This window comes from Nanorana parkeri, unplaced genomic scaffold (assembly GCF_000935625.1).
Source record: "Nanorana parkeri isolate BGI_ZX_2015 unplaced genomic scaffold, ASM93562v1 scaffold2538, whole genome shotgun sequence".
Taxonomy (NCBI): Eukaryota; Metazoa; Chordata; class Amphibia; order Anura; family Dicroglossidae; genus Nanorana; species Nanorana parkeri.
In genome coordinates this window covers 56886-79719 of record NW_017308806.1, presented here as the reverse complement: position 1 = coordinate 79719, position 22834 = coordinate 56886, and the positions used below count along the sequence as shown (strand labels likewise).

General features: G+C 45.4%; 1 protein-coding gene across 1 annotated transcript in view; it reads left to right on the top strand.

Annotated features, from left to right (window-relative positions):
• Positions 1-20433: 20433 nt before the first annotated feature.
• TMEM101 (transmembrane protein 101) overlaps positions 20434-22834 on the top strand; it is a 7545-nt gene continuing 5144 nt past the window's right edge. Inside the window, exons 1-2 of the mRNA XM_018573777.1 lie at positions 20434-20618; positions 21584-21764. Coding sequence (XP_018429279.1) covers positions 20488-20618; positions 21584-21764 — 312 coding nt within the window. The 5' untranslated portion in view covers positions 20434-20487. The remainder of the gene's footprint in view (positions 20619-21583; positions 21765-22834) is intronic.

The following is a 22834-nucleotide window of genomic DNA, read 5'->3' as shown; positions in this document are numbered from 1 at the left end:
CAGGTTTCTTTCATTGTGCGTCTGCTGAGAAAATGCAGCCAAAAACCTGGTACATTAGCCCGCGAGTCAAAGTGTATTTGTTTAGGACAAAGCATTTATTGGTGTGTCTCCACAGGGGAGATTTCCCCTCACTTCCTGTCCCAGTCACCACATAGGAAATAGAATTTAATTTAAACCTAGGACAGCATGTATACATAAACTGTTATGAGGTACCCAGCAGAAGATGTAAAAAAATGCATTCAGGAACAGTGAAGAGCAACTGCCGGTTACAGAGCCAGTCTGACGCGATACAAGTTCTGCCAAGTGAGATCTTATCTGGTTGTAGGCGAGAAAAAACATACAAGAGTCACAAAAGTCAGCAATCTGAACGCTTCTCACCTGCCAACCACATGACAAACCACATACACAATCTATATCTATCTCCGGTGACCCGTCAATCCCTACCAAGCCGCAGGCTTAAAGTAACACCAAATAAAAGCCATCATAGGCAAGTCTGCTTTCGGTAAATAGAGCATAGAACACTGCTACACGAGCCATTTGTACTTCATTACTAAAATTCAGTTTTAATCTGAGGGCGCTGTCATTTAAGACTTAAAAAAGAAGTGCAATATGGTGGCCTGGAAGAGTCTAGTACAGCATGGGTGTACTGAACGTCCTCAGAAACGCATTTCCTGCTTGTGTGATTGGCTCAGCAATTTCCCCCAGAAGTTTGCACTGGGATACAAGTACAATTTTAAACATTACCTTTAAAAAGGAAAGGTTGTTTTTGGCAAGATGCTCCCTAAAGGGTTAACTACTTTCCTTATTAGAACACTGAAAGTCCACTAGGTGGTTATAATGAACCTGACTCCCATTCACAAACAGTCTGGAAAGGACATGGGGAAAAACAGAACATTGTACTGTGATCACTGAGGGGGTTTTACCCCTCAACAAAAGTGGAGTTACAGGAGTGAGCAAAGAGTTGGCTTTGGTACAAGCAAACCTTGACCTGACTTGCTTCATGGCTCGCAGTAAACCACTCTACTAAATATCACAGTATTCAAATCACTGACTTCTCAATGCATTTGTTTTAAAAACCATATTCCATCGCAGCAGCTACGGAATGATCCAGATATAGGACCATGATCCATCTAAGCAGCCACACCATCACCGAGATACAAGACCATGATAGGTTTTTATCTGGGTGATACTGTAGCTGCTGCAAGACCATGATGCATTTACAGCAGCTACACCATCACCCAGGTACAAGACTATAATCCACTGCAGCAGCTACATTACTACCCAGATTTTAGGACCACGTTCCATTGCAGCAGCTACCTCACAATCCAGATACAAGACCATGATCCTTAGCAGCAGCTACACCATCACCCAGATACAAGACCATGACCCATTGTAGGGCTGCAGCTAACGATTATTTTCTAAATCGGTTAGCCGATTAAATCGGATAAAAAAAACGGCTCCAGTGATGGGACTACTAGTTTGTATTGAGATTGTAGTCTATCACAGGAGCACGCTTGGAGCGGTGGAGGAAGAAAAAAAAGTGTCGTGTGCAATATAGTACATTATACAGCGGCGCAATGCAGAATACCAGCAGCTATAGTTAATACAATAAATCTGAGCAATAGTACATTATACTATTGCTGGGATTTGTAGTCCTCTGTAGCTGACGTTATTCTGCATTGCGCTGTATATATTGATTATATAGTGCAAAGGAAAAAAACAAATCCCAGCAATAGTACATTATACATACAATGTACTGCTGGGATTTGTATTCCTCTGTAGCCGAAGGTACATTGCCCTGTATGATATACAGCACAATGTAACATCAGCTATAGAGGACTCAAATCCCACTATCCCAGCAATACATATAAAGCACCATGTACGGGGGGGGGCTTACCTGAGCAGATTGTGGGCCTGTCTGGCAGCTGCCTTCCCCCCCATGCATGCTCTTCCTTCTTACTGGAATGAGGGGAGAAGCGGCGAGGAGTCGTGTGGCGAGGCGCAAGAAGGCAAACTAATCGAAATTCAACTAATCGATGATGGAAAACGTTGATGTTTTTCCATCATCGATTATAATCGACGTAGTTGATTAATTGTTGCAGCTCCAACCCATTGCAGCAGCTACACCATCACCCCATAATAAAGCACTAGAAGGGAGGCAGGTACTAGTCTATAGTTAACACTCACCAGTATGATAGCAGCCATCACATTACATCCGCTACACCACAGATCACACACAGGGGGAAGTGAAGTCATCGTAGTCAGATACTTCCACTTTCACCAGCTCAGCGAAACCAGCGCAAAACCCACAGACCACAATCTGCTGATCCGCACCCATTATCTTACATTTATCAGTATATCACACCCATACTTGTCTCTTCAAAAAGCCAACAATCACTGCACTAGCAGAAGGGGAGGGCACAGGAAGCTGTAGGCAGCATATTGTGCAAGAACCAAAAATCAAGTACCGAGTGGATAGAGTTTTGATAATAGCCACAAAAGATAGAAAACCACATGTGTCCCAAATGCTTTCGCATAGCCAGATAGTCACTTGTTAAAGTAGCAGTGACATCATCACTGCACTATACATAGCCTGTGCAGAGTGCCGAGTTATGGGAGGGGCCCAGCAGGCTCCACCCACTACAGGAGGGGGAAGAGACGAGACCAGTCACCCTGCACAAAGAGAGAGCAGCAGAGACTGGCCTTTATTACAGGAGGGGGCGGAGACAAGACCAGTCACCCTGCACAAAGAGAGCAGCAGAGACTGGCCTTTATTACAGGAGGGGGCAGAGACAAGACCAGTCACCCTGCACAGAGAGAGCAGCAGTGACCGGTCTTTATTACAAGAAGCTCACACTGGATTACAGCACAGATCTGGAAGAAATACACAAAGCTCACCAAGATTCAAGGAAGAACACACATGACTTGTATGTAAATATTTACTTATCCCAAAGCAGCATCCGGCAAACCCTCCTGTAAGGCGCCAGCCAGATCTCTGTGCATCCAGGAACCTATTACAGGTGTGGCACAGGGCAAAGTCCCCATCAGAAAATTCAGGACATATGATGTACTTATGACTTGCTGGTAATGTCAGACAAGGTCACATGACTTCTTGTCCCTTGCGGGTTGTTGAGAATAAGGAAAAGGTTAACTAGTGCTCCTCTAGGAAATCCCCCGCCCACGCTATTTGCTGAACAAAGCACATTACAAGAATGAGCAGAGGTAAAAAAACAAAAAACACAAACACTTTACATAGTAGTGTTTCACTTCCAGGAGTTTTACATCAGCCATTCTCCCCCCAGAAGTGAATAGGGGTTCCCTGAGCTGTAGCTAAATAACCTTCCATCTAATGGCACCTGTAGAGTCTCCATTTGAGAGATTTACCCTCACTTCCTGTTGACAGGGCTTAAATCAGACAGAAGTGAGATTTAACCCCCGTCCCACTGAAGAACAGGAGGTGAGATATTTACACTCACTTCCTGGTTACATTTATTACCATGTTTACTCCATACTCGGGTGTAACTTGAAACATGGTCACATCGCCGCCCCAGTCAGCAGCTGGACAGGAAGCTGGGGGGGGGGGGCCCAAACAGCCAGACAATTCAAGTCGATTTTCTTCTCCTCCCCATTGAAGGAGCCATGTTGAATATTGTCAGCCAATGAGCTGTGCAGGTATTCGGCATACATGGGTGCTGGCTGTTAGACTACAATAGCTGGCAAGGGAGCAAGAAAAACAAGTGACTAATACAGCGGTGGCCAGCCAGAAAAGTGCAGACAGTGGCACGAATGGTTTGACGGTTCAAGAACCAGCCAACATTTGCATAGTTTATGGCCAGCTTTAGAAAGACAAGACTGCAAAAAACACCAAAACAAACACCAAAACCACCCCCCTTGCCATGTAGAGAGCAGCAGTCTGCATGCCGATTGGTTAACAGTGTGGAATGTACGAGTGTGCTCTGTTACATCCCAGCTCTGTAGCAGGAAGCGTGTTCATACAATATAGAACAATGCTTCCTTTTTATACTCAGCACTGTACAGATCCCCATGTTATGAGCACAGTACACCACTTACTTCCTGTACACCCATCCCAGGACTGCTGGAATTATTGTTCCTCATGTATAGGGTAGAATAATACAGATCAAATCCTTTTATTGAGAAGATGATCCGATCAGCTGGTCATTGTTGCTGGTCAGCAGCTCCAGAGACTGACCATAAATGCCAGTGTCTGAGTCTTCAGTTCTGAGGCACCACAAGTCTCAGCACAATGATACAACCTGCTTTAGCCTCATCACATACATATATTAGTCACCACACATGACATCTACCAACAACTATGTAATAGGAGGGCCTACATTATCTATCCAATCAGTCTGTAGCCAATCACACAAGCCCTTGTACTACATAGTTGTTGGTAGAGATAAAGAAATAAGAAATCACATTGTAGAGTGGAATGTGCAGAGCTGATGGTAGATCTAAAGGAGATTATGCAAACAACTTTGTAATACAAGGACCAGTCTGACTGGATACAATTTGATTGGATCACCTACATTAGGTGCTCATATTATATAGTTTGGGTAATTCAGAAATAGACTGTACAAATATTGTAGTCAGATGATTGCATAGCATGCTAAAGAGATCATACAATCTGACCACATGATCTCCTTTAAGATGGCTGTACACTTTGCAATGTGATTGCATGATCTCCTTTAAGATAGCTGTATACTATGCAGTTAGATTGTATAGTGTATGGACATCTCATAAGAGGTGGTACCCTACCCTTGGAGCTCTAGAGAGGCATTTATACCCAGTGCACACAAGCTGTTGATCACAAAAAATGATTACATACAGGCAACCTAGGGACAGTTAGTACAAAAATCTTGAACGATTGGACTGGTCTGTGGCAGAGCACCTTTGCGATCACAAGCTGGATCATATGTATGGCCAGCAATACAGCTCCTGCAATAGTCTGGTTAGTAAATACTGCATTGTAACAGGATTAAAAGGCATAACGCAATTTAGCGTGCTGCTATCCTATACCTACGCGCACACTCACCTGTCAGCCTCAAAGCCTCAGCCTGCCTCACTCCTAGCACAGCTCTCCCAGTTTATTAGAAGAACCCCGCCCACTTGCGGCTCTGATTGGCTGCCGCGCCAGTCTGGTCACGCTCTAATGACATAGGAAGGGTGAACAAGCAGTCATGTGACTGAGGGTCACATGATTCCCCAGCCGTGTGACCATGGCATGTAAACAAAAGTGGGATGTGGCTGGCAACAGGCCGGACAGGTTCAATCTGTTTTCATTTCCTTCTGCAAAACCAGGTCACATTGTTACCTCCAGCTGTGTTGTGGAGAATGGTGTGCAGGGGGCTCTACTATATAAAAAAAATAAACCAAGTCCTTGAATTTTAATTTGAGGGGTATACTAGTATCATTTCCAAAAGAAGTCATTCCCATACTCAATCTGGAGGCTGTTATTGCTGACTTCTGTTCTTTTGGGATGCTTCCAGAAAGTAGCTGATGCATGTTAAAAGATCCTCAAGCATCAGGAGGACTCCACCTAACACAACCTTTAAATCATATCCAAGTTTAAATGTTTTTATTTCAAGTTTTAATTTCAAATGCAAATTATTTTGTTTACAATGGATGCTGTTCCTTAGGGTATGTTTAAAAGTTTTATCATCATCTGGTTTCCTTGCACAGTATCCTTATTATCCTGTTATAACTCCTTTCCCTTGCAGGGTCCTATGGAGACACCCTCCTTGTGTGTGCTACAGAAACACACAGGCACAGCAAGGCAAGTCACTCTCCTGTCCTCCCTTCTCCTCCCTTCTCCAGGCTAATATATGAAGAGCTGCTGGAGACTGCTCTGTCCCTTGTGATCTTGCACTGCATCGGCAGTTCAGGGAAACCGAGCTGAGAGAGTTGGAGCTGTTCAGTAACAGGATGACTGTAAGTACTTGGGCAAAATTGTAAACTCCACTTTTGTTTAAAATAAAAAAAATAATATAGCATATAAAATTGCTACACGCGCCATTGTGTAATTTAAAGCCCATCTCTGGGCAAAATAAAGTACCCTTGCAGTGGGACTACCCCGCACTGCAAGGGTTAAGTGTTCCTTTTTGTCTAGGGGCTGGAGTAAAGCAGATATACTCACCTGATGCCACGGCGGTCAGCACTCACCTCTCCCTCCCCTCCGCCCTGCCAGGTGGGATGTTCCTCAGTGTACTCACATCTCATGCAGGTCAGTGGAATCTGTGTTAGGGTCCCCACACACCTTACGATAATCGTACGATAATTGCGGGAAATCCCGCGATCGTACGATTATCGTAAGGTGTGTGGAAGCCGCGCAACCTCTACTACTGTAAGGTCGCACGACTTTAAACTTACGGACATGTTTGAAAACCCGCCGAGCATCGTACGATGTTCGGCGGGTTTGTGGCATGTCTGTACGTAACAGCCGCACGGGCCGGTGTGCGCAAGCGCACACTGCCCGTTCGGCATTGCGGTCATCGGAAGCCCGCCCCTCAGGGGGCTTGGCTTGCGATCATCGCAAGTACGATCTGCCTATGCAACATAGGCAGATCGTACGTTTTTTTAAGTACCTTACAACCATCGCAAGACAAAAGTCTTGCGATGGTTGTAAGGTGTGTGCCCAGCCTTAGACGTGATGATATCAGCAGACCATAGACCGTCAGGGCCTAGGGGAGAGGAGGCTGTGGGGACTGGTCTAGTAGCCCTGAGGGAACCGGCAGGACCGAGGATCAGGTAAGTAAATCTGCTTTATTCCAGCTCCCCCCTAGACAAAATGAGCACTTAACCCCTGCAATGTGGGGGTAGCCCTTAACCCTTGCAGTGTGGGAGGTAGCCCTTAACCCTTGCAGTGTGGGAGGTAGCCCTTAACCCCTGCAGTGTGGGGGGTAGCCCTTAACCCCTGCAGTGTGGGGGGTAGCCCTTAAACCCCTGCAGTGTGGGGGGTAGCCCTTAACCCCTGCAGTGGGGGGGGGGGGGGAGCCCTTAACCCTTGAAGTGTGGGGGGAAGCCCTTAACCGTTCGTTCAGTTAAGCTTTTCAAATGAAAGAGAGAAGCTGATTGGGTACTATGAGTAACTGCTCAGATTCTGCCTGCTCCACTTTTGATAATTTTTGATAATTTCCTGAAAACACATTGTGTTTTCAGGAAACCATTTGCAGCACCATGCCAGCCCCTCCCACCAGCCATGATCGGCCTGTATTGAAGCTCAGAGACCCAGTGATGATAGTGATGATGTCACTGAGTTTAAAATACACTGGGGGGAATTTATCAGAACTGGAGCAGATTTGCACTGCAACCAATCAGCTTCTCTGTCTCATTTTCAAATCTTACCTGAGCAAACTGAAGAGAGATGCTAATTGGGGGCAACTGCTCCAGTTTTTGTCTGCTCCAGTTTTTGTCTGCTCCAGTTTTATAAATTCCTCCCATTATGTAGTGATAACAGAAATAAATTTTTTTGATAATGAAAACAATAAGAATTTCTTTTTTGTTCCAGGACTCCAAAGTTCTTAAGTGTTGGGACCCTTATACCGTCTGATGTGGGCGACGGACAATGGTCATCCCTGTAGGTAAGTGCAGTCGGGAAGTGTGATGGAGGTGAGGAGAGGAGGGTGTTGCTAACTATTTCTCCTTTTCATTGTGTATGAAAAGGTGAACTAACCCTTTAAGCAGTTAGGTAGAGTTATTGTAGTAGCCAATGCACCTGGTCACCAGTGATGAGTCTATAAATCTTTACATTTATTAGGATAACAATAAAAAATAACAATAAAAAAAAGGAAGAGGAAGTACAGTCCCTTTAAAACCCAACTGAACTTTTAGTTGAAATCAGTTAAATCCATTCCAGGTGCATCAAAACAAAAAGTCTTAAGGTGCCCATGCACCTGCCGATTATCGTACGATAATCGGCCGGTGTATGGAAGTCATGCGACCGTTTCTACTGTACGGTCGCATGTCTTGTGCCTTCCGAGCACGCTTGAAAACCTGCCGAAAATCGTAAGATTTTCGGCGGGTTAGAGGCGTGCTCGGAAGACAAATGCCGAACGGGCCGGTGTGCAAGCGCACCCTGCCCTCTCGGCATTGGAATCATCAGAAACCCCTCCCCTCAGCGGGGAAGGCTTGCGATGATCGCAAGTATGATCTGCCTGTCCAAGATGGGCAGATCGTATGAGCTTTTAATTACCTTACAACCATCGCACAACGAAAGTCGTGCGATGGTTGTAAGGTGTATGGGCACCTTTACAGTTGAAAACAGTCACAGAGTAGAAAAGCCTGTCCCCTGCCAGCATGCTGCATACCCATGCCATCTGCGTCTGAAAGCAGTAGTCTCTCTGCAGTGGTCTGCCATGCCTCCTGCTGAGTCAGAGCCAGAGCAATCCAATCAGCAGAGAGCATGAGCTTTGCTGATTGCAGAGCTATAGGTCCGACTTATCAGGGGGGGATGTTGGACCTCTGCAGAGAGACCGCTGCTCCCACACAAGGCTTTTTTCTACAGCATCCTGGCAGGGGACAGGCTTTTCTATTGAGGCTGTGGCGACTTTCTACAGAACATCAGCTGCAGACTTTGCATGGGCCATATTTAGCTTCAACTGGGCTTTAAGTAAGCCCTGCAGTAGTATCTTCAAATACGCTGTACTTTCCTGTTATCATTTAGTGCTGTTAGAGTTCACTTGTTCCCATCTTCCTACTGTCTCTGATCTACTGATTGTGCAATCCTGATTGAGCGTAGTATGCTGTGTATGTATGTTGAACCGTTCTGCTCAAACAGTTGGTTGGTTTTCAAATTCTTGTGACTCATTATATAACGTGATGCTTTCTTACCCACAAGATGTTTTTTTCTTAGTTTCATTTCCCCAATATTACAGAGCATTGAGGCAGGTGATGATATAACGGTGCACATGAAGCTGGGCGGTGTTTACCTGTTGGAACAGGTTATCTGCATGTTATGCACAGGAATTTTCCTATAATAAAGCATTTTTGGTTTTTTTTTGCATCTTACTTTCAATACATACAAGAATGCAGATTATTACTGAAGTTTACCTTACAGTGTATCTAAAGCCTTGCTCCATTTATTTTTCTAGGTTTAGGCCCCGTTCCATCAGTCCATTTTTGACCCATGATTACACGGATCAAAAACAGACTGCATTGCATTCCTATTACATTACATTCCTATTAGTTGATATAAGTGAATGTATGTCTGCCTATACAGTATCAAGGTCCGTTTAGTTCTGTCGGACCAAACACAAAAAGTTTGCATGCAGGTCCACTTATACTGTCCTGAACTGATGTGGGTGGATATAGGCAGACGCAGGTCTTTATACATCTGGCCTTCCAGATTATATTGGATCCCTTTTCCCTCCTTCCCAAGATGGAGGGGAACTCGTAACAGACATGGATATCACATGTGACATCCGTCTCTGTTCTTATCTGACTCAGTAGGGTATCCATCTAGGAACCCCCACTAAGACAGACGGCACCCATATACTCCACTCGCTTGGCCTACAAGACTCTGCTCTCTCATGGTTCTCCTCCTACCTATCTAAGCACTCCTTTAGTGTCACCTACACTAGAGGCAGATTGTAAGCCCTCAGGGGCAGGGCCCTCCTTACCATCTTGTCTTCAATTGTATTGTGATTGTAATGTCTTCCTTATATTGTAAAGCGCTGTGCAAACTGTTTGCGCTATATAAATCCTGTATAATAATAATAATATGCCGTAGAGTTGTACAGGGTGGCTACTTTTGTTCCCCATGGTCCCTGTGTGTGTTGTAAAGAAGTCACCGCTCCAAGCTCACTCCTGTGATGGACTACAATCTCAATATAAATGAGTAAACTAAACCTGGGATTGTAGTCCATCACGGGAGTGAGCTTGGAGAGGTGACTACTTTACAACACACACAGGAACCATGGGGAACAAAAGTAGCCCCCTCCAGAAGAAAGGAGAGTGTCGGCACCAATTCAGAGATGATTTGAGGATCTACAACCGAGTGATACACAAATAAGATACATTTGTGTTAATAGTTAAGTTCCTTGAATGTATTTTAAAGATTTAATTCCTGAGTTTAGTGTCACTTTAAGATAGAGATCATAGCTGCTCTAGTGGGTAGGTATAAGATTTAAAGTGCGGAGTTTAGCGGTTTATATGCAACTGATAGGATTTTATAATAGGATTGTCACTCTGTGCTTCTTCTTTTTATCTTCCTCATTATTTTCATTACTTGGGTCTTTTCAATGTAATACTAGTTTGTGAAATATGCAGAAAAGGGAAGTTTATAGAGGAAGGGCCTGATCTGGCAGCTGGAGACAGTATTTCGCCCAGTAAACATTTATTACTTTTTGATTCTGAATAATCAGACGGTTAAAGGCCATTCAGCTTTATATAGCACCCGTGTTGGCTTCTTTTTTGCGCTTTGTGGGGATCTGTGACAGGTGTAAGTGTAGTATGTGAAAGACTGTTTTCGTTAAAGAGTGTGTCTGGGGAAAAAAAACAAAAACATTTTCTGTTTATCTCTGCAATACACGCCGTGGCAATACCATGGTATATTTTGGCATTATGATCACCAGGACTCTCAGCTAGAGGGGCGGAGGGGTTTCAGGAAGCAAAATAGCTGGCTTTTCAGTTCTTTCCAGATTTTTCAGATTCTCCTCAGGATCCTGGAGATTTCAAAGAGGCAGGGGTGAAATCTCCATTCCTGGGTCCATGTGTTAGTAATTAAGGATGGGCTCGGGCGTGTTCGCAGCTCCACGTGCCGAGCCCGCCAGGAAGCTGACAGCGCCAATCACAGGTACTGAGACATTTTTCGATCTCTGCAGCTGCGGACCAGGAAAATGTCTCAGTACCTGTGATTGGCGCTGTCAGCTTCCTGGCGGGCTGGGCACGTGGAGCTGCGAACCTGCCTGAGCCCATCCTTATTAGTAATGACCAGCACCCGTTGATTGCACATCTGTGCACAGCCCTTATGGTAAGGGTGCTGGTAAGTGTTCAGGGCTCCATGTGGGCCCTTGCGGTGATTGGCATTGATCCAGTCCTGCTAAATGCCAGTCAACACAACTGGTGTGAAAGACCATGCATGGAGACAAAACATGGGGACGTGTACATGTATATGTGATGCACTCTATGTAATAAATATATATATTTTGCAGACAGGAAACCTGTACACGGCGAATATGCAGGCTGCCATTGCTGACCTCTCCTTCTAAAAGCAACTGTAGCTGCCTGGTTGCCATGCTGATCCTGTGGCTTAAACACTAACCTAGAACAGGTACATAGATCAGGAATTCTGACTTCACTCTGACTTTCTAATAGGAGTGCTTGTTCCAGGTCAATGAACTTCTTTCATAGTATCCATTAGACTTCACAGATACCTAATGGGGGGCATTTATCAGTTCTGTTGCACGGCGTAAGGTTAATCTCATGATGCTGTGTGATTAACGTAGGATTTGCCTAATTTGTGTTAGCATGCACTAGGGGCTTTGCGTTGGCAGCTATTTGAATGGCACCCCAACACATCTCCCGGCTGCCATGCACTTGCAGTAGGAAAAAGCATTGCACTAGGGGCTTTGCGTTGGCAGCTATTTGAATGGCACCCCAACACATCTCCCGGCTGCCATGCACTTGCAGTAGGAAAAAGCATTGCACTAGGGGCTTTGCGTTGGCAGCTATTTGAATGGCACCCCAACACATCTCCCGGCTGCCATGCACTTGCAGTAGGAAAAAGCATTGCACTAGGGGCTTTGCGTTGGCAGCTATTTGAATGGCACCCCAACACATCTCCCGGCTGCCATGCACTTGCAGTAGGAAAAAGCATTGCACTAGGGGCTTTGCGTTGGCAGCTATTTGAATGGCACCCCAACACATCTCCCGGCTGCCATGCACTTGCAGTAGGAAAAAGCATTGCACTAGGGGCTTTGCGTTGGCAGCTATTTGAATGGCACCCCAACACATCTCCCGGCTGCCATGCACTTGCAGTAGGAAAAAGCATTGCATTCAAGTAGTGACCGGGAGGTGCGTTAGGGTGCCATTCAAATGAATGGCAAATGCACCAAGTGCACGGTAACGCAAACTAGGTGCATTGTGCAATAGCGTGCGGTATTGTGCAGTGAATACTACGGTTAGGTGTGAACAGGTCCTTAAGTAGCACTCCATCTGGATAAAACCTGACCCCGACCATTTCTTAGTTATGCATATGCAGATTTATTAACAAACATTCTACAAATGTTATGTCTTAGCAGATGCATAACTAAGAAGTGGTCGAGATCAGGTTTTATCCGGATGGATGCAAATCGGTCTCAGGCAGCCGGCCAGGAATTCAGACACAGTGTCGCATATAGACTGAACCTGTCAGAGAGGCAGAGGAAGCCTGATCTGCATTTACCTGTGTTGCTAATTTGTTTGATAAATGTCCCCCAATGTGATATGAGGGGCTGGCAACATTCAGGGCAGACGTGTAAGGCTATGTTCACAAGAAAACCATAGGTCACCGTTATATCACATACAAAACATATGTGCTCCCTTCCCACCACAATGCTGCACTTACCCGCAACACATTAGATGGCACCACAGGTGACTGTAGCGCAGGGAAGCACACTGTGCTGCTGTGTGGGAACCTGAATGGAGTGTATACTTTGTATACTCCAAAAAAAGATTTAAAAAAAGAAACCGTATGATGCAATGAAACAGCTCACATCACAAAACTGCCGGAGCTAGCACAGCACACTAGCCCACCCAGTAACATTCAGCGCTTTAGCGGAGCGGCTAGTGTGAACGTAGCCTTAAACTGATGAGGACAGAAGCCGCTTAAGAGTTCAATTAAAGGGAAAAAACCCCAAATGAAGGCAATACGAAGCAATGTGCAAGAGCGGTATAAACTGATTTTGTAATATGGTAATGCAATATCAGCAAGCGCTGTAATATGTGGTCAGGAGTTCTCCATTTATGCCAACTGAACTTTTAGTTAAAATCAGCTAAATACAATTAAAGCAAAACGTGAGCAAAATCCTTCAGTTCCTTTTATTGGACAGAAGCCACAGCCTGGCGAAAAAAAGGCATGCCCCCTGCCAGCATGCTGTAGAACAGGACCTTTGCTCTCTGTGTGGAAGCAGTGGTCTCTCTAAAGAGGTCTGACATGACCCCAATTATTTCAAAGAATTGGCCAATGAACACTAGCATAGTACCAGGGGTTCTAATCGTTATAATATTGACTTGACCCTTGGCAAGGGCCTGTGGGTCTACATTGAGCATGCTCAGCAGAGAGATACTGATCATGTTCAATGCAGCGCTGTGCAGAGACACACCGCAACGCTGGCTTAGAAACCATGTGTTCTTAGTGCTTGGTCATGTGAGCTGTGACACAAAAGGAAGTAACAGGTGGTAACATGTGATGGGGAAGGAGCAAAACATTCACTGAGACTTGAGGTCCTGCCTCTACACCCCTGGCCCAGAAATCTCACCAACACATCCCGGCAGCTCCTGTATTACTTTAAAGTGGACCCGCTGCACTTCACATGCATAGAGCCTAATAGCTGTATATCTGCAGAGTGACATCATCTAAAGCACCTCTGCTTCAGACTGCAAGTCTCACCACATTTAGAGTGAGATTTGGTGATGTAAATACTGTGTTGCTCACAGTTCTCCTCGCTGGAGAGGAAGATGCACCTAAGGACCTGCAGTGCAAAAATCTCCCTGCTTGTAATTCATTCTGTGATCTGTTTTCTCCACCTTTCTTGCTGTTAATCATTTACCCACCAGTCATTAGATCACTGGTCATCAGGGGGAGCAAAACCCTGCAACTATCCTGATGGTTGCCTCCACACAGACGCATTGCAGAAGAAGGCATGGTAAGTCAGTAATGGGAAGATACGCTGCAGGGAGACCACAGTTGATACTGGTGACTAGTCATTTGTCCTCTGCTGGCCTTTTGTGGTCAAAACCTCCACAGTTCAGGTAGTCTTTAAAGTGGACCTTCACCTGAGAATTAGACGCACCATCATCCTCCTTCTCTCTACTTCCCCTGCCTCCTAGACAATGGCAATTTTTTTCGGGGAACAAGTATCTTTTTTGGTGGTAATTGCTCCCACTTACTCATTCCTCATCTAGGCGAGGAAGTAGTCCCCTTGGTCTGCCCACCCCCCATGCTCTCATCTTCCTGGGATAACATCACACATCTCAGTTTACCTCCAGTGCAGATCTCACACGTGCACAATAGTGGGTCAGCTGTAAGTGATCAGGAAGGCACAGCCAGCTCCCGAGTCTAAAGGTGGCCATACACTTTACAACCAGATCAGATCTTAGTCTTGAGATGGTTGTAAAGTAATTTTAAAAAGTACGATCTGCCCATCTTGGACAGGCAGATCGTACTTGCGATCATCGCAAGCCTCCCCCCCTGAGGGGCGGGCTTGCGATGACCGCAGTGCTGAACGGGCAGTGTGCGCGTGCGCACACCGGCCCATTCGGCATTTGTCTCCCGAGCATGCCACAAACCAGCCGAAAATCGTAAGATTTTCGGCTGGTTTGTGAACATGGTCCTTAGACAAAAGACGTGCGACCGTGCAGTAAAAACGGTTGCACGCCTGCCATACACTTTGCGATTATCTTACGATCGCCGGATTTCGCGGGAGTGTATGGGCACCTTAAGAGAGCAGAAGCCCTGAGAAGATTTGGCTGAATAAAAGACAGTGCTGGACTGCATGGGCTGGTAAGTACACGTTTCGTAAAGGTCAGCAGCTACAGTACTTGTGGCTGCTGACTTTTCATTTCCCCTAGCCCAGCAAAGTTCCTCTTATAAACTCAGGTTTGGGAAGCTTACAGTCCCTACGTGCTATCTGTGGTGTTCTCCAGTCATTCTGTTTTCTTTCATAGTTTAGAATCAGTGTAGGGTTACTTTAGAGCTTTAACCTCTTCCAGCGGGTTCACATAAATGTACGTCATCTGCTGGAAGTGGTTATACCAAGAACATGACAGCCGGCAATTGCTGTTTAAATACAAGTGATCCAGTGTCTATACAGGCGCCAGATCGCTTGTTCGGTGCCGTGTTCCCCCCTCTCTGCCCGCCAGTGCCGCCGTCCGCTTCCCGGGCTCCACTGTCCCTTGTGTGAGCACGGGACCCGCGTGGAGGGTCTCCCTTGATAGATCGGAGGAGAGATCAGCGGCTTCCCGCTGTTGATCTCTCCTCTGATCACTGGACCCGGAAGTGATGTGCATTACATCACTTCCGGTGTCACTGGGCACATGCTTTAGCTCCTAGAGCCAGAAGAAAAAGCTGATGAAGCAGATCTCTGCTTCTTTAGGGTCACTAGGTGACATTAGGGGTCTCAAAAAGACCCCTGATGTCTTCATAAAGAGGACCTGTCACATTATATTTGCTCTTACATAGGGGGCTTGTTAGCCCCCTATGCAATAGCAATACAGCTGAGTAAAAAAAATAAATCATTTTGCATAGATCTACTGCTTGCTAGCAGGAGATATATGCAAAACAAATGAGGGTTTAATAACCCTTTAAGGAAGTGGCCTTATCCACATTACACATGGAGCTTTCTTTGGGTGCCCCTTCTCCTTGTACTGGACCATCTTTCTGGCAAATGGATACTTTGACTCCTTTCTATGTAAAGTTTTTATGTAGGGTTCCTATTCGCCTTTCATTTTCTTTAGGTGTGTAGATAATATTGCAAGGAATGTTTTGCCTATTCAGGTATTAGTGTTTATTGTATGATTATTAATATTTTGTTCTTACTGTTAGGTTTCATATAGGTAACTACTATTAAGTATATTGTATGACGTTACTAGATCTGGGTCTGGTTTGGTATATTTTTCCTTGGTATCTCTAGATGACAATTCTATTGTGCCTCTGGTAGGGTGACCAGACATCCCTGATTGACGGGAACCGTCCCTACATTCAGGAAGCTGTCCCCGGATAGAAAGTTTCCCCAGATAATTCCCCAGTTGTGGCCCTTGGGTGTTTTGCAGTTAGTGGACATATAAGCTATGGGCATGGTGTTGAAAGGGTTTGTGTACATGAAACTCCAACTCAAAAGCAAGTCAAACTCCGCATTCCTGCTGGCAAAAATGGCTTGCATTGCACTTGAAACCAGTTTAGAGTGTGTTTGCTACTTCCTTGTGCTGGGCTTCCATGTGTCTAGAGCAATAAATACCAATGTTTTGTGTTGTAACAATACTTACTGTTATTGGCAGAAGGGATTTTTACTGAAACATGATTTTCATAACTGAAAAGTGATATAACAGATTCACTTCCTGTTCTCATGACATTCCGTGTCTACGCTGGTGGCCGCAAAGCAACTTTTTACATTTTACTCCAGTGCTATGCAGTCTTGTACATTTTGTTACAAACCAGGATGGAGCCTTAGCTGCTTGTGATGCAAATTTTGTATATGCAGTCTCAGCTCACCAGACATAGTACATTCTGATTGTACAGTCTCTGCATAATCTCTTTCAGATTTGCCTACAGCTACAAAATGTGAGGTACTACCTAAACCATTCATCCAATTTATATCCAGTCAAATAGACTTTTGTACTGTATAAGTGAGTCAGGAGATTGTACAATCAGTCTGTAATGTACAGTCTATGGTCAGCTTAAAGAAGAACTCCTGGGAAACTTATCTTACATTACACTCCCATAGACTGGTGTCATCTCTGGCCTTGGGACACAGCCCCATAGAAGTCCTTTGTTCTCTACTGCACATGCCCTGTCAGGACAGTGAGACTTGCAGCACTGGATGTAAACAAACACCGGAGGCTGCAGCCATTGGACCAAAATACATATGCTTCTGTAGATGGGTAGGTTGGGTTAGTACAAATTAATACTCACCTGATCCTCATAGCCGGCTGGCTCCTTGGCTCCAGCGATGGAATGTCCCTTGGCGTCCTTATGTCTAGTACTCTGTATTGGATGTGACTCACAAGACCTTAGACCACTGGAGCAGAAGGGGGAGAGATGCTTCAGGGCCCAGTCTAACAGCCAGCTGCTCCAAGGTTTGGGTGAGTATAACTTTGTTATTCTCACTCCTAGATGAAAATGAGCATGTAACCCTTGCAGTGCGGGGTAGCCCCACTGCAAGAATTAATATATTTTTTCCCCAGAGTTCTTCTTTAAAGGATATGTGCACCTTCGGACAAAGTGCTCCTATTCTGCTTGCCCCGTTGCATTGATATAACCTAACCCATCCTCCACAGTTGCATACTTATTTGGATCCGAGGGCCGCGGCCTCCGGTGTTTGTTTACATCTAGTGCTGCAAGTCTCACTGTCCTGGTAGTACAGAACCACGGACTTCTATGGGGCTGTGTCCCAAGACCAGAGGTGACGAGAAGTCTATTGGAAAGTAATGCACAGGCACGGCCAGGACAGCGAGACTTGCAGCACTGGATGCAAAGGAACACCAAAGGCAGTGGCCATTGGATCCTTGTTAGTATTCATCTGTGGAGGGGAAGGGTGGGTTAGATTAGGTGCAAAGTGACAAAAAGCATGCCCTAAAGTGCACTTATCCTTTAACTCTGAGCAACCCTCCCTTCCCTGCAATAAAGTAACCCCCCAATTACATTCTGAAAACTAAACTCAATTCCCCATTTACTTATCTTAATGCACAGTCAAATTATGTGCCTTAAGTCTCCTGGACCACACACGTAAGGTGTGTTTCCATACATCACAGTATTACACACATTACCACACGCTACACAAAATATTGCATAGATGTGAATGGGCCCTTACTGTAGCTGGAGCATCCAATCATTTTGGTTACTTGAATCTATACTTGTGATCATTGAGTTCTGCTTGCAGTGTTTGCTTGATTGCATGGAACATAAACTATGCTGCAATGATGGAATTTTGCAAAGCCATCTGACTTTGTTACTTGGGATTCTACGCCCAACTGAAATATGATGTGGTGAAATTTCAGTTCTTATTTGCATTCAGAAAATCTTTGTTTTTTTTTTTTTTATCTGAAAGTGGTTTGTTAAGGGGCCATTCTTCCTTAAAATACATATATAGTAAGTATTGGATTGACAGTCTGGTTCCTTCACATGAATCTTCAGGTTACGTTTTCTTTCTCTATATGCACTAATGACCCCTGAAGGGGCTGCTAGATTGTATCCGGCTCTCCTGCTTTCCCTACTAGTGATCTGCCTAGCTGCACCTAGACGTCCCCCCTGACCCTTCTGTAGCACCAGACAGACAGACTTCATGGCCTCCATTGTTCTTTTTGTAAAATGTATTGGCAAAGCCTGGGAGGGAAAGACCCTTATAGCAGGTCTCCCCAAATATGTATCCTCTTCTCTAGATAGGGTTGTTTGTATATTTTAGGATCGTTCTAAACTTATCCTCTTCTCCAGATAGGATTGCCACCCATCTTGTATAATTTGGGATCACTCTGAACGTATCCTCTTCTCCAGATAGGATTGCCACCCATCTTGTATAATTTGGGATCACTCTGAACGTATGATCTTCTCCAGATAGGATTGCCACCCATCTTGTATAATTTGGGATCACTCTGAACGTATCCTCTTCTCCAGATAGGATTGCCACCCATCTTGTATAATTTGGGATCACTCTGAACGTATCATCTTCTCCAGATAGGATTGCCACCCATCTTGTATAATTTGGGATCACTCTGAACGTATCCTCTTCTCCAGATAGGATTGCCACCCATCTTGTATAATTTGGGATCACTCTGAACGTATCCTCTTCTCCAGATAGGATTGCCACCCATCTTGTATAATTTGGGATCACTCTGAACGTATCCTCTTCTCCAGATAGGATTGCCACCCATCTTGTATAATTTGGGATCACTCTGAACGTATCCTCTTCTCCAGATAGGATTGCCACCCATCTTGTATAATTTGGGATCACTCTGAACGTATCCTCTTCTCCAGATAGGATTGCCACCCATCTTGTATAATTTGGGATCGTGTTGAACTTTAAAGTAAAATGCTGAATTCCGTATTTGTTCAATACGGGGCCCAGTTTGTCCCATACTTTCATTCAAAGATCCTGATGGCGGCACACAGCATCATGCATTTTTATGCACAGGCCGGCTGATTTACCTGCTCGTGGAAAATGCATGATGCTGATCCAGGGAGGGTGGAATCCAGGTCCGCTCCTGGAATTTAGAGGAGAACAGATGTCCACCTTAGTCCAGGGCCTCTCCCTCCTCTTCTATGCTGCTGCAACCGCACTGTAGTGAACACTCTGTAAGGTAGGATTCTGATACGAAGGCAGAGGGTTGCTGATATGAAGATGGGAGATATAAACACAGCTTGGGTTTACATGGCCCAATTCTTCCTGCCCTCTGTCTTCTCCCTATGCCAGCACTTCTCCACCTGTGAATAACACTGGTCTCACTAACCACCAACCAAATGGTGGCACAGTGAGCATCCCTGAGCAGCAAGGGGGTATAGGGGGGGCATATTGACCAAGGGGGTACACTGACCACCAATGTGAGGGGTACAGACACTGACCACCAATGTATAGGGGACACAGACACTCGCTGTCAATGTAAAGTGGTCACTGACGCTGACCACCAATGTAAGAGGGACACAGACAATTACCACCAATGTGAAGAGGGACACAGACACTCGCCGTCAATTTGGGGTGGGCACTGACACTGACCACCAATGTAAAGGGGACACAGGCACTCACCATCAGGTGGGCACTAACACTAACCACCAATGTAAAGGAGACACAGACACTCGCTGTCAATGTAAGGTGGGCACTGAAACTGACCATCAATGTTGAGGGACACAGATACCGTCAATTTAAGGTGGGTACAGACACTGACCACCAATGTAAGGTGGGCACTGACATTGACTACCAGTGTTAGGGGGAAATGGTGGCTACCAGTGTTAGGGGGAAATGGTGGCTACCAATGTAAAGTGGGCACAGACACTGACCACCAATGGAAGGGAACACAGACACTGGCCGCCTTCATCTGATGTTTGTGAGTTTCCACTTTGCTTTTATTGATATTAAATGTATTGTTTTAAGTCACTAGATCAACCACCCTTGTCTGTTGTTCTGTTGCTTATAGTTATACATGAATCCAAAGTAAGCAATAAAAAGCAAAAGTCTTGAAAGCAAAGTCAAAACACACAATGGGCTCAATTCACAAAGCTAAAAGAAGTAACAAATAATGAAATTTTACCCAATTAGATTTATAAATAACAGTCACATGGACATGGTTAAAATAAATCTTCTTATCCTTGTGTTAAAGCTTTGTGATTTGAACCGCCGTCAATATGAAAACTGTCCACTGGAGGTCACCAGAGATTCGCCTTGGTTAGCTGGGCGCTGAGCCGGGGAGTGAAGGTGCGGAAGTGTCTCTCTGCACAGCTGGCTGAACTCTATGGTTTGATTGGCTGATTCGTACTCCGAGAAGACTGTGCAGGGGTTGGCGGAAGTGAGTTGTCAGTTGTCCTGGCGGAAGTCAGGACCTGGCACGGGTGTCAGTAAATCGACAATGGCGGTGAATGGACGTAAGAGACTTCTGCAACTGGTGACCCGGTTTGGGGTGTTGCTTCTCACCCGGTGCCCGTTCTGGTTTTGTTTCAGCCAGCTTATGCTGTATGCAGAGCGAGCAGAGGCCAAGAGGTACCCAGAGTGTGCTGCATGCAGATTACTGACCCCTTTCCATTCATTTCCAGGGACACCTAGCTGCTGCTCTGGTATATGTGAGCACCACAGGGAGCCCATAACTGGGTAGATGTCTCACCAGGGGGAGGAGTGGAGCATTATCCAGCTGTTCCCACTAGGACAGCGGCGGTCACCATAGGTTGCCTGACAATGGATATGCTCTAAAAGCACCAGCATTACAATCTCCTTTACAGCTACCAACAACTATATAGTACAAGGGCCGATCTGATTGGATACAAGCGAATTGCATAGTTTAGGTTTGTCCTCATGTTGCACAGATTTGGTCACTCTAAAGTTGGTTGTACAATGGTGAGATCGGAAAGTGTGTGTGATTCCCCCTGGGAGGACAGAAGATTGTCAATAGCAAAGAGAGTTGCAGATGTTAAACATCTGTTAGTCACCTAAACATCTGGGTCAACAAATGTGCACTTGTTGGTGACCTGCGTAACAAACCGCGCCAAATTTACCAGCCTGGACAATTATACTTTCTTCAGATCGCTGCCCTGTTCGGTCATACCGCGACGGTTTCCATACATGTTTATATATTCCATCGACACATTGACTATGGCAACACACATGGGACAGTACTACACTTCATTATTACACTTTGCATATCGATCAATAAAACAATCATGGAAACAATTTCTCCGATACAAAAGCGGGTAGTTCTTCGATCGATCAGAAAAAGATATCAACATTCTTCCAACAGCTAATCGGCTTCACAAGTGGCAAGAGTGTAAACTGATCAGGAGCTCAATAAAGTGATTGAATTCGATTCTGATTGATAAGTTTGGATTAGATTGCTCAGTTGAGTCGCAGTGAATGACCATGGTGGTAGGTGTCTGGGCGCCATAACTACTGGTGATTGAAATTCTTAGTGACTTTTCCTGCATTAGTAATAAATGATTCTTCTATTATTTCAGGAAACCGGATATCCCCGTGCCTTATCTGTACTTTGATCTGGGAGTGGCCGTGCTGTGTGCCAGTTTCATGTCCTTTGGTGTAAAGCGCCGCTGGTTTGCCCTTGGTTCCGCCATGCAACTGGCTGTCAGTACCTACGCCGCCCACATTGGGGGTCATGTCCACTATGGAGACTGGCTGAAGGTGAGATATGCAACAGTGGAAATCCATGTCATCTAATGTAGAACTTGAAGTGGGACTCCAGACAACTTTTTGGAACATGTAGAACCTCTGTTAGGTTTTTATTACCATTTGTGCCCACTTAGGGAGATATCCCACCACTTACTTCCTGAGCTCTGTAACCACCTCACCTGTCTGAGCCCTACAGAGCTTAGGGACAAAGCGGTTACAGGGGTCGGGCAGGAAGAAGCGGGTTACAGGGGTCGGGCAGGAAGAAGCGGGTTACAGGGGTCGGGCAGGAAGAAGCGGGTTGCAGGGGTCGGGCAGGAAGCGGGTTGCAGGGGTCGGCAGGAAGCGGGTTGCATGGGCCAGGCAGGAAGAAACGGGTTACGTTTTGACTTTAGATATACTTTTCCTGCTCTAGTAATGTTCTTCTATTGGGGAGATTCTCCTCATTTGCTGTACTAGAGGCAGCACAGGAAGTAATGGGAAGTAGCTCCAAATAACGTAATACAAATCACCTGAGGCTAATGCTTTCCAAATGCTTGATTCACCTTGTGTGATTGAACCCGTCCACAGACATGTGGGGCAGTAACAGCCCTTCATTTATGAAACGATTTACTATGATCCACCTGGTTCTGAACTAAACGGTTTAAACTAGGGATGTCCCGATGCCACTTTTTCAGGCCCAAGTACAAGTACTTCCCCTCATGTACTTGCCGATACCAATTACCGATACTTTTTCTTAAAGGGACAGGTGACTTTAAATGATCCATGGTACAACTACATGTTCTGTACTATGGATCATGATTTAACCTATTCATGTTAGCAGCGGAGAATTGTAACTCTATTGCTGGAGTGTAGTGGAGGTATGTGCTGTATATATGTACTACATATACATTACACACGTCCAGTACACTATAGCAATAGATTTACAGCCAGCCCCGTCCCAGCTTCCCTCACTCACAGTTTCACGCCGATCCCTGTTGCCTCACGAGGTGCCTCTCGTAGTCGGCGCTGGGCAGAATCGCTGCATCGCGTCTCGGTGCTCAGCTTGTGGGAGGCGCTCACAATTCTGCCCTGCTAACATGAAT